Source organism: Lupinus angustifolius, chromosome LG20 (assembly GCF_001865875.1).
Source record: "Lupinus angustifolius cultivar Tanjil chromosome LG20, LupAngTanjil_v1.0, whole genome shotgun sequence".
Classification (NCBI taxonomy): domain Eukaryota; kingdom Viridiplantae; phylum Streptophyta; class Magnoliopsida; order Fabales; family Fabaceae; genus Lupinus; species Lupinus angustifolius.
In genome coordinates, this window is record NC_032028.1 from 3,086,951 (window position 1) to 3,101,017 (window position 14,067).

The 14,067-nt window shown below is 32.7% G+C and overlaps 3 protein-coding genes across 4 annotated transcripts; 2 read left to right on the forward strand and 1 right to left on the reverse strand.

Moving 5' to 3' along the window:
* Window positions 1,353-5,050, forward strand: LOC109336578 (protein DETOXIFICATION 12-like). Its single transcript, XM_019573257.1, has 7 exons — window positions 1,353-1,676; window positions 3,185-3,729; window positions 3,835-3,921; window positions 3,995-4,051; window positions 4,155-4,393; window positions 4,475-4,680; window positions 4,893-5,050. Exons 1-7 carry the CDS (start codon window positions 1,410-1,412, stop codon window positions 4,953-4,955), a joined length of 1,464 nt encoding a protein of 487 aa, XP_019428802.1. The 5' UTR covers window positions 1,353-1,409; the 3' UTR covers window positions 4,956-5,050.
* LOC109336580 (protein DETOXIFICATION 14-like) lies at window positions 7,248-9,887 on the forward strand. The gene is made up of 7 exons (XM_019573258.1): window positions 7,248-7,627; window positions 7,848-8,389; window positions 8,484-8,570; window positions 8,698-8,754; window positions 8,857-9,095; window positions 9,200-9,405; window positions 9,682-9,887. Exons 1-7 carry the CDS (start codon window positions 7,373-7,375, stop codon window positions 9,739-9,741), a joined length of 1,446 nt encoding a protein of 481 aa, XP_019428803.1. The 5' UTR covers window positions 7,248-7,372; the 3' UTR covers window positions 9,742-9,887.
* Window positions 10,383-13,357, reverse strand: LOC109336713 (sec-independent protein translocase protein TATC, chloroplastic-like). Of its 2 annotated transcripts, XM_019573472.1 has the most exons (5): window positions 13,205-13,357; window positions 13,064-13,171; window positions 11,772-12,079; window positions 10,987-11,277; window positions 10,383-10,736 (listed from the first exon to the last, which is right to left on the reverse strand). In XM_019573472.1, exons 1-5 carry the CDS (start codon window positions 13,302-13,304, stop codon window positions 10,527-10,529), a joined length of 1,017 nt encoding a protein of 338 aa, XP_019429017.1. In that variant the 5' UTR covers window positions 13,305-13,357; the 3' UTR covers window positions 10,383-10,526. The 2 variants fall into 2 exon arrangements, with proteins under 2 accessions (XP_019429017.1, XP_019429016.1); XM_019573471.1 differs by having other exon boundaries at window positions 13,064-13,357.

A 14,067-nucleotide genomic window follows, 5' to 3' on the forward strand; every position in this document is an offset into this window, starting at 1 on the left:
ACCAAATTTGCAAGTGACATTTGGCTTTTTCTAGTTTTGATTGATATGTTTTTTTGCTGACCTTCATTGATATGATTTTATTTATAAGTTTAGGTGTATCTTACATCATTTAATCCTTTAGCCTCTATTTGTTTGAGGTGAAATAGAGCGGAGAGAAAAGGGTGAGAGAGAGAATGAAGAGAAAGTGAATCTTTCTCTCCTTTAGATGAGAAGAGAAAAAGAGGGAAGAGAAGAAAAAGTGGGTGAGACCTACCACAAATGAATTCTCTCTAACTTTGGAGAGAAAGGGAAGAGAGAATGAATTTTTTTTGTTGAAATCTCAAAAATGTCATTCAATTTTGTTTATTTTCTCTATTTATTAGTTTTAAATAGTACTAATATACCTAGGTTTTTTTTAATATAAAAACTATCAATTAAAAAAAAGTTAATTGATATTATAATAACATATATAATTTAAAATTATAACATTTATTTTTAATTAATAATAAAACAATAAGTTTATCTCTCTTCTCTTTATTTTAGGGACATTTTCGTCATTTGAATCATAATATCATCTTTATCTTCTCATTTTCTATTCAACCAAACAAAAGAGAAAGAGAATAAAATATCTCTTTATTCATTTTCTCTCATTATTCTCTTATACCAAACATCATAAAAATCTATTCTATTTCTTCTCTTTCTCTTTCTCACCTCTTTCTTTCTTACCTCTTTCTCTCTTCCTATTTTCTCTTATCAACCAAATAAAACATTATTGTTCCTAAACTCTTGTGAAACAAATTATAACTCTTATGAGAAAATATTCATATCCTACTACACATAGAATGATGAGCTGTTGTACACTAGAAAGTTAGAAAATGAAAAACGGATAAATATATAAATAATATTTTTTATCAATTTCAAATGTAAAAAAGATAATAAATTAAAGAAACTGATAATTCACCTAAATTTGTTAGAAAAATAAACATAATCAAAATTATGAACTCATATTATTTATCTCAAAACCTATTTTAATTCTTTATTCTGAACCAATCAAATTTTAATAAATAATATAAATTATTAATTTTATTTATATGATAATTTTAATTGATAGATCGAACCATGAAATTGGGTCATACATATATACCTTGAAAAATTATAGAATACATATATGATGTTGGCATGTGATTTGATCACCCTTTCTTTAAAATAAAGAATAAGTATACTGTTAGATACTTAGATTAGATTAAGTGACCAGAAAGGAGCCGTGTGCTGCCTTTCTTCGTCTTAGACTTAAGAGTCATTATCTTTGTCCCGTGGTTCACGGTCTTGCATTATCATATCTATATATATAATATTGTATTGGCTCCAACAGAAGCTGTGTTATACAAATTTCTATCCGTCGAATAAAGCTCTCATAGTTAGAAGAACACATGGAAGAGAGTCTAATTCCAAAAGAGGTAGAGCAGAAAACAGAGAGGTACGATGATGTTGAGCAGAAGAATAAAGTTACATGGAATGGTTTCAGTGAAGAAATGAAGAGGATTTGTGTTGTGGCAGGGCCTATGGTGGTTGTGATTTCTTCTCAATATTTATTGCAGGTTGTGTCAACCATGATGGTTGGTCACCTTGGTGAACTTTATCTCTCTAGCGCCGCCTTAGCCATCTCTCTTTCTTCCGTCACTGGTTTCAGTCTTATTGTAAGATTATATTCTCACTAACATTCTTTTCAGTTTATTTCTCAGATCACAAACACACACACACACATATATATATATACTCTTATTTCCATGTGAAGAAAAAACAGCCTGCTTATGATTAAACAAAGAAATAAACATATTTTCCTCCTCTGGTCGACACCTGAGGTCAATTATTCCTTCTCCGTCACGGTGGACGGAGACGGCGGTGTGGTGGTTGAGGAATCAGAGGAGGTTGTGTGTGGTCATGGCTGTTGGGAACCCTCCGATACAATGGGGATTGGGTTGTTATTGTGAAGGTATATTAGGGTCAGGGGTGAGATCTTATTTTCCAAAACAAAATTATTATTTTTTTACAATAAAAATGAAATAGTATTAATTTTTTGGGTTCTAATATCTTAACTGTGTGATGCATCTAGTGACCATCTTTTTTTTTATTGGGTTTTTTATTATCGTAAGTGTCAGATTAATCTTACAGTGGTGGAGAGTGGAGACATAATGGAAAAGTCATTTGTTGGAGAAACTCCTAGGAAGCTCTCTAATCTAAATTAGTGTTTTTGTTATTATTTACTTTTATGTCTGCACTTTGTCCCCTCTTTTTTCTCTAAAAAGCCAAAGCATTTCCTTTCGATTTTATTCATGCACCAAACATTGCTTTAACCTGTCTTTATCAGGAGACCTTCCTTTTCATGCCTCTTTTGCTCTTCAGTTCATTATTATACTATTAATCTATTATTGTATTTTGGACAGATTCATTCATTGAATTTAACCATCTTGGTGGTCCACCGGTTATAGGTTTTAGGAATTGAATGATTTGTTTTTGTCATTAAGATTATTAATTAATGGTCGACATTAAATGATGAAAAGATTTTAATGTTATATATATATTTTTAAAATAACTATTATTCCTATGTAAAATCTTATAAATAGTACTGAGTCTTCCTTTTATAATGTTCACTACACTGAGGGGACAAAAGAAAAATGAAAGTGCGTTGGAAGTACTACATAAGTACATATGGCAGGAAACTGTAGTAGCCAAGGAAAATATGCTGTTTCATTTATGAACATTCTGCTACTGTTTTCAATGCATTCTAGTAGGGACTTATTCTTGTATGCATATACATTAAGTAAATTCATTCAGTGTCATTTTATAAACCAGAAACATGCATCCAATTTTAAGATTCATAATCCAAATATCAAAATAAAACAAAACAAAAATGCTCTGGGTGCTACCTTCTCATATATATCATGAAATGAAATCTTAACTTGTAGGGTAGTGTTTCTGAATCTCTTGCCAGACTATCCAAATATATGGTGTGCTTTTAATTATCTAACTACAACTATAATATTGGTGTACTGATGCTAAAAGGAATGTACATAAATAAATGTTTGTATTTATAATGATCAGCTGATATTTTATCAACTATTTTTAACATATTAGCCTGATCAAAACTATCATTATTTTGTTTACCAAGTAACTAAGATCAACGATAATTTGGACATTTTAACAGATGGGAATGGCTAGTGGATTGGAAACTATTTGTGGACAGGCTTTTGGAGCAAAGCAATATAAAAAAATTGGAACGCAAACTTACACTGCTATATTGTCTCTTATATTGGTTTCTTTTGTCCTGTCTTTACTTTGGATCAACATGGAAAGGATATTAGTTTTCATAGGCCAGGACCCTCTAATTGCACATGAATCAGGGAAATTCATAATTTGGCTTATTCCAGCACTTTTTGCATATGCAATTATGCAGCCGTTAGTTCGATATTTCCAAATGCAGAGCCTGCTCTTTCCCATGCTCATAAGTTCTTGTGTGGCTCTTTGTATCCATATACCTCTTTGTTGGGCTTTAGTATACAAGACTAGACTGCATAATGTTGGTGGAGCATTAGCACTTGGCATTTCAAACTGGTCCAATGTGATTTTTCTTGGATTATACATGAGATACTCATCTACATGTGAGAAAACTCGCGCTCCAATTTCTACGGAGCTGTTCCATGGGATCTGGGAGTTCTTTCGCTTCGCCGTACCTTCTGCACTAATGATTTGGTGATATATCTTTCTGTTCAACTGAAATTGCATATATTCTGTACTATATGTTATTGTTTTGCAAAACTTGACTATAATATATTTTGTGCATGTGGATGACTTTAGCCTTGAATGGTGGTCATTTGAGCTGCTTGTTTTGCTGTCTGGGCTGTTACCAAATCCACAACTTGAAACTTCAGTTCTATCTGTTTGGTATGCCACTTACATTTTAATTTTTTTTCCCCAATGTTAATGTAATTTTACTAATTTCTTGTCATTTTTCAAGCCTCAACACCATTTCAACTCTCTATACTATTCCCTTTGGAATTGGTGCTGCAGCAAGGTTAGATCATAAACTCACTCATTCTGTATATCTTAGATGTCACTATATAGCTACCTTTGATTGTATATGTTAACTAATTATATTTTCTTCTATCTGATTTTAGCACAAGGGTTTCAAATGAATTAGGAGCTGGGAATCCACAAACCGCCCGTATTGCTGTGTTGGCTGCAATGTCTCTTGCAGTCTTGGAGACATGTGTAGTGAGCGCAACACTCTTTGGTTGTCGCCATATTTTTGGTTATGTTTTCAGCAATGAGAAAGAAGTTATTGATTATGTCACTCTCATGGCTCCTCTGGTTTGTATATCTGTTATACTGGACAGCATACAAGGTGTTCTCACAGGTAAAATTCACTTTTTTGTAGTAAGTTTTATATAGAAGAAAAGCATAGTTTGACTCAGTTTTTTACTATTGTTTGGTTCAGGCATTGCTAGAGGTTGTGGATGGCAGCACTTAGGTGTTTATGTGAATCTAGGGGCTTTCTACCTCTTTGGGATTCCAGCTGCAGCCACATTGGCATTTTGGTTTAAATTGAGAGGAAAAGGGCTTTGGATTGGTATACAAGTTGGTTCTTTTGTTCAAACTCTTCTATTGTCTATCATAACAAGTGGAATAAATTGGGAACAACAGGTATGCCCTCTAACCATTGTATTAAAACCCCAAACTTTACATTTACTAGGCTTGGTTGTGAGGCTTTAAATGATAATAAAATGTCCTAACTACTAGATCTTCCAAATAACATCCCTTATTTCATACTCTGTCACAGTCTCTAGCTAACACTTTTAATGTATCCCTTTATATAGTAGACATCATATTTCAATTGTGTGATCTTACTAATGCAGGCAAACAAAGCAAGGAATAGGTTATTAGAGGATGAATCTTCAGCAGACAATAGACTGGTATGAGAAGCCAATGACTTAAGGCCAATTTTCTAAAGATGTGGACAATTCTCAGAGGGTGAGGATTGTTACCGAATTCCCATTTTTGCAAGTTTTGACCTCAAGCTTAATGGATTTTTGTTTTGTTAACTATGAGCATAAATCTTCTTCTATCTGATTAAGGTTAGTGGTACATAGTTTTTTATCACGCTGTTGGTGACTTGTATAACGCGAGATCCTAGTCACCTAGAATTCATGCACCAAAAGTACCATATTGTAGCTTTAAAAGAATAAGAATGATTGAGTCAATGTTATTTTATTGAAGAATTATTGGATTAATTGTCCTTTCAGTCTCTCTTTGTTGTAGATAATGAGTGAATTTAGTTTGAATCCTCGTTTTTTTATTTTTACAATTAAGTCTCTTAATCATTTTCCTCATACTTAACTCTCAAATTCTCACTCTCCACTTCCTATCTAAAGGGAATTGAATCAACTAAATTGTTTTGGACATTGTTTCGTTTAACACTAGCAATCAAAACATCAAAAATCATCAAAAAAATATAAAAAATCCCAAAGTCACCCTCTCACATGTATCTCAAGAGTTAGGCTCCTCTCAATTACTGGATAGGACAATACATATATATGATTATGATATATGACAATAACAAAAATTTAATGGTTTATATTTTTATTTTTTATAAATTAATAATTTAAAAAAACTGTCCCCTCTCACATTCTTAATATTGGAGAAAAATCCATTTCGTATATCACATCCAACAAAATCTTTCAAAATTTAACTAAATTTCTAGCTATCATAAACCAAAGTGAAAGCTTTAAGTTGATTAAATCAACACTTCCTAAACAAAAAATAATACAAGGACCAAAATTGCTAAATTTTAAACATAGAGGAACTTGATTGCCAAAAAAACTATGGTGACAAAATCGCACATGGTTCAAATTATAGAAACCAAAATTGCAAGTGACATACCACTCTTTTTAGTTTTAATTGATATGTTTATTGTTGACTTTGATTGATAATTGTTCCTAAAAATTGAAGTAGCGTCGTTCATTTACACTGTCCACCAAGATAACATGGTTGTATTTGTTACACATAATCAAATCAAATTAGCTTCTTCACCCGATTTCAACAGCTTTTTGCACTACACTATTATTTTCTTTAATGCTTTACTTTGCTGTACACAGTAATATAATACAATTAACAAATCATTTGATTCTTTATATAATCTAAGGTTCATGGTAAATACAAGTCATATCATTGTGCAATTATCTTGCATAATTGTAGCACCAACGTGAATAGGCACTGGATTCTAAGTAAACCCCATTTTCTCTTTCTTTCGCGGTGATGAACATATTTCTCCCTCCTTCCTCGTGCGATCTTGTTGATGCGCTCTGTTCTTGGTGAGAAACAGAAGCCCCAGTTAGGAAAATATTGAAAGATCAAAATTTGTCTAATGAAATGAGTCCAAAATTGGAAACCACAATTACAAAAATATTGAATAATCAAAATCTGAATTGGGTTCTAGATGGTACCCCTGTTTTTATCATCGTCAAGGATCGGAAGAAAAAGAAGGAGTGAAACATAGAAGGGGAATGAGAAAAGTGAAGAGGAGAGTGTTTGGTATCCAAGTGTAAATGAAAAAGTCTAACATTGAGCAAAAATAGAAGAAAAAATGGATGATTTAAAAAGCATACAAGTGGATAGACCCATAGACTTAATGTCTTAAGGTTTTGGTTTTGGTTTCTGTTGCAGCAGTCTGTTCCAACGGAGAGATTAAAGGGAGAAAATTGGAGAGAGAAAGGGAAATGGAATAGAAAAAAAAAGGTTCATCTCGATTACAGAACTGGCTGTAGTTTAGTTGGTGGATGTTTTATTTGTCAGTAATACCAATGGTATCAGATCAATCTTTTTGGAATTAATTGTTTGTCCTTCTAATAATTGTTACTCAGAGTAATAAAACTGTTTGATCATCTTAAGATCTAGTGGAGCCTTATGTGATTAGATGAATGCCTTATTGTTCAGTGAATGTTTCATTTGATGCAGTGTGTTACATTTTCAGTTGTATCCCTTTATCTTGAATCCAATAATGGTTTTGTTTTATTCTGTATGATTATTTTTTCAGAAATTCATAAATACAAAATAAATAAGTGGGGACATGAAGAGAAGTTCATCTACACTTCTTTTCAAACAACACCCTAGTAGATGTTCCCGGTTCAGATAAGATTTGTTTTTAGTGCGATGATATATGTAGGAAACAAAAAAAACACCCTAGAAGTAGATGTAGGCATATAGCTGACAAAAACTCTTCTTGATCAAGAGAGTGACACTGTTCCAATTCAAATAAAAAATGATCACGTAAGTGAACTCTACCAATATTATTATAAAATCTGTGATTGATTGATATTGAAGCATAGAGCAAGTTGATATGGAAAAGGTTAGTCTAATAGAGAAAGATAGAGAGGGAGAGGATGAACCATGTTCAGGTATAATAACATGGAGTGTATTTGTTCAAGAAGTGAAAGATGTTTGTTATCTATCAGCACCTATGATAACTGTTAATTTGTCAGAGTATTTTCTACAAATTATCTCATTGATGATGGTGGGTCATTTGGGTAAACTTGCTTTATCTGGCACAGCTATTGCTATCTCTCTTTGTGCTGTCTCTGGCTTTAGTCTTCTTGTAAGTGTTAAATTTTCAAGAGTTAGTACATTGTCTCTTTAGATTAGTTTATTTTATATTGAAAATAGCTTAGAATCAAAATCTTACTATGAGAGTTTTTGAAAGGAAACAAACAATTATTTCCATCAACATAATCAAATCCAAACATGTTGTACTAGGTTATTGTTGTGACTTTTATTTGAGAATTAATTACATTTTATATTTTGTATATATCAAACAGTTCGGAATGTCATGTGCACTAGAAACTCTATGTGGACAAGCCTATGGAGCACATCAATATAAAAAATTTGGGGTTCAAATTTACACTGGGGTTGTCTCTCTTATTTTAGCTTGTTTTCCTATATCTCTTTTGTTGTTCAATTTGGAGAAGCTCCTCACTTTACTTGGTCAAGACCCTCTGATTTCACAAGAAGCTGGAAATTTCGCTGGGTGCATGATTCCTGCTCTCTTTGCTTATGCAATACTTCAAGCTTTGGTTCGATTCTTTCTGATGCAAAGTTTGATCAGACCCCTTGTTATAAGTTCTACTGTTAGTCTTTTCTTCCATATAGCTTTTTGTTGGCTATTGGTTTTCAAATCTGGACTAGGTAGCATAGGAGCAGCATTTTCTATTGGTGCTTCATATTGGTTAAATGTGATTTTACTTGGATTATATATGTTCTCAACTGACTCTGAAAGGATTCGGACTCCTATTTCAATGGAGATATTCTATGGGATTGGAGAATTCTTCCGCTATGCTATTCCTTCAGCAGGAATGATTTGGTAACTTCCTTCGTCTTACATCGATCTTTTTATGTTATGTGCGCTTCCTCATTGTTTAACCATGGTTTGTATCTTACATATTTGATCATTGCAGCCTTGAATGGTGGTCATTTGAACTGCTTACCTTGCTTTCTGGTCTTCTACCAAATCCAGAGCTTGAAACTTCAGTCTTATCCATATGGTAGGACTTTTGTTAAACTATTAAAATGATAGTGTTTTTTTAAGCATGTTTGGAAATTGATACTCATAGTCAAATATTGATCTCCAATATGGTGCTAGTTTTTTATTTGTTTTAATTTTCTGATCAGTTTATCAACCATCTCAACAATCTATACGCTACCAGAATCAATTGGTTCAGCAGCAAGGTTTAGTCACAACCTTCATGAAAATATAATGTTACTCCTTACAAGTCGTAATACTTAATCATTTATCTTATGATTTATGTCTCTTTTGGGTGGTTTATGTAGCACTAGAGTATCAAATTCATTAGGAGGTGGAAGTCCACAAGCAGCGCGAGTATCTGTTTTTGCTGCAATGGCTCTTGCAGTTTCAGAGGCTCTTTTGGTGAGCTCAATCCTTTTTGCTTGCCGCAACGTTCTAGGTTATGCTTTTAGCAATGATCAGGATGTGTTGGATTATGTAACAGATATGGTTCCACTATTATGTCTGTCTGTCATATTGGACACCTTACATGGCACTCTCTCAGGTTGGTTCTTTCTTCACCCTCATATTATTCAATGCAGAAAACGTTTTTTTCTTATGCAATGTGGTCTGATCTATGCAATAAAATTCAATACTTGTTCATGATAGGTATTGCTAGAGGAAGAGGTTGGCAGCACTTAGGAGCATATGTGAACCTTGGAGCTTATTATGTTGTTGGAATTCCAATTGCTGCTATATTGGGTTTCTGGATAGAGTTGAGGGGAAAAGGCCTTTGGATTGGAATAGTGATTGGTGCCTTCTGCCAAACAGTTATGCTATCTCTCATAACAAGTGGTACAAACTGGGAAAAACAGGTTTGTTTTCCATATCCAAGTCTTTGTGGGTCTAGACTTGGCCAAGTCCAAGAATTTTACTTATTTTACTTTCATGATATTATATCTACTACATCAATAACTATTATCAAAATAAATTTTTGAACTCAATAGGTTAGACTTAGAGAAGTTATTATCTTTACAGTCAATAAGGAAAGTAGCATTTTTAGTACTGCATTGTTATTAAAATTCAGGACAGTTTTAAGCATGTAAAGCTAATTCAAAAGGTTATAATTTATTGAGTGTATGAGATTGCAGGTAAGTAAGGCAAGGGAAAGGGTATTTCAGGGAAGATTTGCAGTAGAAGATTTGGTTTAAGTAGTTTAAACAAATATAATAGAATCTTAAAGCTGTTATGAAGCAGCTACACTTGAAAACAATTGTGTGTCAGAGCCTACCCCGAGCAAGTTGCAGTAATGGCTATGGGATATAATTAATGGACCCAATTTTTTTTCTTATACATTTTTATCTGCATTTAGAGTTTATCGTATAATATTAATTATTATACTTCAGACATGATTTTGCACAATATTTTGTCGATTGTATTGATCATATTAGATTTGATGTAAAATTAAAGTCTCCGTATGAGATTATTTACGGTTTATCAAGAAGACCAAAAATAAAAAAATGTTTTGAACTCAAGTTCTTAAAAAATAACCATAACAAATAAGCAACAAAAAAATGTATTACATATCACAATTTATATCAAATAATTTTTTCATAATTAAAATTTACTTTCAACTCTCATTTTCATTTCAAATTTGACATAACTATTATAAAAAACAAGGGCTCTCGTTTTTTTCACTTATAAAATGTCATGTTCACCATGTGTATGATGTGGATGTGATTCATCTGTAAAAGTTTTATTTAATTATTTGTATTTTTCTCGGATCTGTTATACAAAATCAGGATACTAATTTAAAAAGCCTGTTACGAAATGTAAACCTGAGAATCAAATGTAATTCTAAAGATGAATTGTCATGGAATTATATTTGATCAAAAAACAAGAATGATACTAGCTCTGGTACAAGCAAAAATAGTATCACGTGGATTGTTTCATGAATGTACAAAACTATACATATTAAGAAATGTGAAAACTAAGTTCACCTTCCAGTAAGCTTGACCACCCATGCACCACCTAGGTAAAGACCCAATAGGGGTGCTGCTAGAAGAACTTGAGTGAGTGGATCAGTGGATGGTGTAACTATAGCAGCAGCTACTACTGCACCAACCACGACATACCTCCAAACTGATAGCATTTGATCTCCAGTGACCAATCCAACTTGTCCCAACAAAACTTGTATCACAGGTACCTGCAATATTACTACTATTAAGTCTGAAGGGTAAAAAGAACTGCATTTAATGTTTGGTAAACATATTAGAACGGAACAAAACAGAACATTTGGTTTCTGCTCTATGATTGACGCATTGAAAAAACGGCATTTTTGTTCTACTAAGTGGAACCAAAGATTCGTTCTTTTCTGTTTGCTAACCAAATGTTAAAAGTGTATACTACTATCAGGAACAAAAGAATAAAACATAAAACCAAGAAGAAATAATTACCTGGAAAGACAAGCCTGTACTGAACAAAAGAACCAGTACAAACTCAAAGTATTGATCAATAGACCATAATGATTCAACAGCACCTTCGGCATAACTAACAAAGAAGTTCAAGGCTGCGGGTACCAGAACTAAGTAGGAGAAGGTTATTCCAGCATAGAAAAGAACTGATGAACCTAAAACAATTGGCCCTAGAAACCTTCTTTCAGATTTGGTTAAACCTGGAAGTACAAAGGCTATAATCTCATAGAGGATAATAGGACTTCCCAAGAGGAGGCCACTGTAACCAGACACCTGCAGTACCAAATTACAAAATATCAATTCCTACAAGGTTGCTTCTTATACTTTTAATAATAGATTTTGATCTCAATTTAGATTGGAATCCAGACCGGAGAGGATCCTGAATAACACGTCTTATAATTTTCTGCACTTTCTATTCCCTGTTAATCAGGTAAGAACAGTTTTTTCTTAAAAAATAGAAGAAAACAATTAACGGAGTATGCTAGGGTGTGCAGCTTTTCTCCATCATCTCCTTGCTTTTTATTCAAGGAACTTTTCATATGTCTTGTAGCTATAAACCACTAATTGAATATTGGTCTTTTTTTAGAACACATAACTTTCAGTCATCATATGCATTAAACTTTGTCTGAGAGCTAGTAATAAGGCACAGACAAGAATTAAGATTGCTTTGTACATTCCTATAAATGCAAGACCTTAGATGAAATGATATCACAAGTCAGTGTATGGAAGGAAGTAATACCCCCTGAGATAGATGTACGGAATCTCACCTTTAAAGTTGTGAAGAAAAATTCGCCAGGACCTAGCTGAAGAAATCTTACACCCTCTGATTTAACTGGAGCTTCAAGAATCATGACAAGCTCTTTTGAAAATGCAAAGCATCCCATAATGCTTGCTCCAACTGCTAGAACGGATACAAAGATTCTCTGTCGCAGCTCTTCAAGATGATCAAATATGCTCATTTCTTGGTCATCAGGAAGAAGCTCTTTACTAGGATAAAGAAAATCATAGATAGGACTTCCATTACGATCTTGGTTAAAAGTTTCCAGTGTTTCTTCAGTTGTACTATCAAGCAGACCTGTATATCAAATATAAAAATGGCGTAAGAATGTTAACCACTATTACAGTTGATCGTCATTCTACATTAGGGAGAAAAGATTATAAAATAGCATAAATGCATAATTTCAAAAGCAACTACATTAACACATTGTTTACAGGAAATCACGCTTGGATATTATGTTGAATAGTGTACAAAAAAAAATGATATTGCTAACTACAGTTGGAACTAATTCCATCATCCTTACAGAGATTAGACGTAATGCAATAAAGGCATCCTGTATTTCTACATTTTATCCAGATCAATCACTGTGTTCTGTATATAACAATATGTAAGTAGATGGGCAAGGTTATAAATATTAGTGTAATAAAATGTGGCTGAGTGCACATGGCTCCCACTCGGTGTGATCTAGAGAGGTTATATAGGCAACCTGACCGCACAAGCGACGAGATCATAAGTTGTTTCTAGGATTTGAACTCGTGACCTCCATGTGATAAGACAACATCTATATTGTTGCACAAAGACTCACCCTCTAATAAATTAGTTTAATGTAAAAAGAAAAACAACATGTAAATCCATTTAAAAAATTGTTGTCACCACAAGTTCATATGACTAGCAAATTTAGGAGGCTGGAAGAGCTTACGTGGGATTATCTTATCATGCACACACTTTCCAATACGATATGTTAGCTTATTTCAATAAGCTTGTCGCAAAAGCTTAAGTTATAACTTATAAGCTAAAAAGAACTTATAGGAAGGTAATAAACTCTCATGTAAGGAATACTTATTGACTATGCATTTAATTACGTGCCGTTTAGCATAATCCAGAAAAGTAAGAAAGAAACCACTTGAATGAATCTTCAATCCTGTGCTATCATGTTTTTTCAATTTCTCCAAATCTTTTTGTACTATCATGTTCCCATCTATTCTACTGCTATTTCTTTTATTACAAAAACTACAATGAAAAAAATGATGAAATTGAGAAAGTGGGTTATGGTGTAGGTACCAGGTCTTTCTTCAAGGGCTGAGCCAACCCCAATTGCAGTGTTATTAAGGTCGTCTTCATCAATAGCTAAGCAAATGAATCTGTTATTCCTCCTCCTTGAGAGAGGGAATGTCAACCTGGGAGTTATGGAGGTAGAGGAGTTGTTGACCCGTATAGAGGGGTGGTCGTTTTGGTGCAACCCGAATCGGGTATGAAGCTTCAATTGAGGAACGATGTTCATAGGAACGCTAGTGGTTCCCATGCCTCCGCGACTCTCTGCTATTCGATACGATTTTATCTCTTATTCAATACACTTGCGTAAACATGATATACATTGGAATATATTCTATTTAAATAGACTAAAAGATTGAGAGCAAAATTATTGAAAGGATAAATCATGTATTTTAAATAAGATTAGTTACTTAACTATAAATTGAGGTGATGCACTTAGTTATATCAATAGACATATATACTTTAAATTTCGTAGTTAATAGTAATTAATTTATTTAGTTTTGTTTTTGAAGAGGGTAAAGTGAGTGGTAATATTATATTTTCCAATATTAAACACAAGTCTATTGTCTCTAGACTTGGGTGATCTTTCATACATATTAAACTTTAAAATTGATTTGTTTAAATATTTAATTTTAATACATAGGATATGATCATATTGGTAAATTAATATAAAAAACATACACATACATAAAATAATTATATCATATATTAATGGTTGACTAGAATTTAACTCATTTGATATGTAAATCAATTTCATTCAAGATTGCTAATAAATTTGAAGGGAGTATTCACTTACTCTAGAAAGTAAATTAAAAAAATCTAATATATATTTTAGTCATTATTTCTATGAAAATATAATGGTTTAGATATACTGATTAGTTCAAATTAGATAAATGATAGATAATTAATAATACAAAACAATCATCACATTATTGGTATATACAAATTTAAAACCTAAGCGTTAACCCATCCAAGCTAATCCGATTTGAGGAAGAAGTATTTATAAAAGGAAA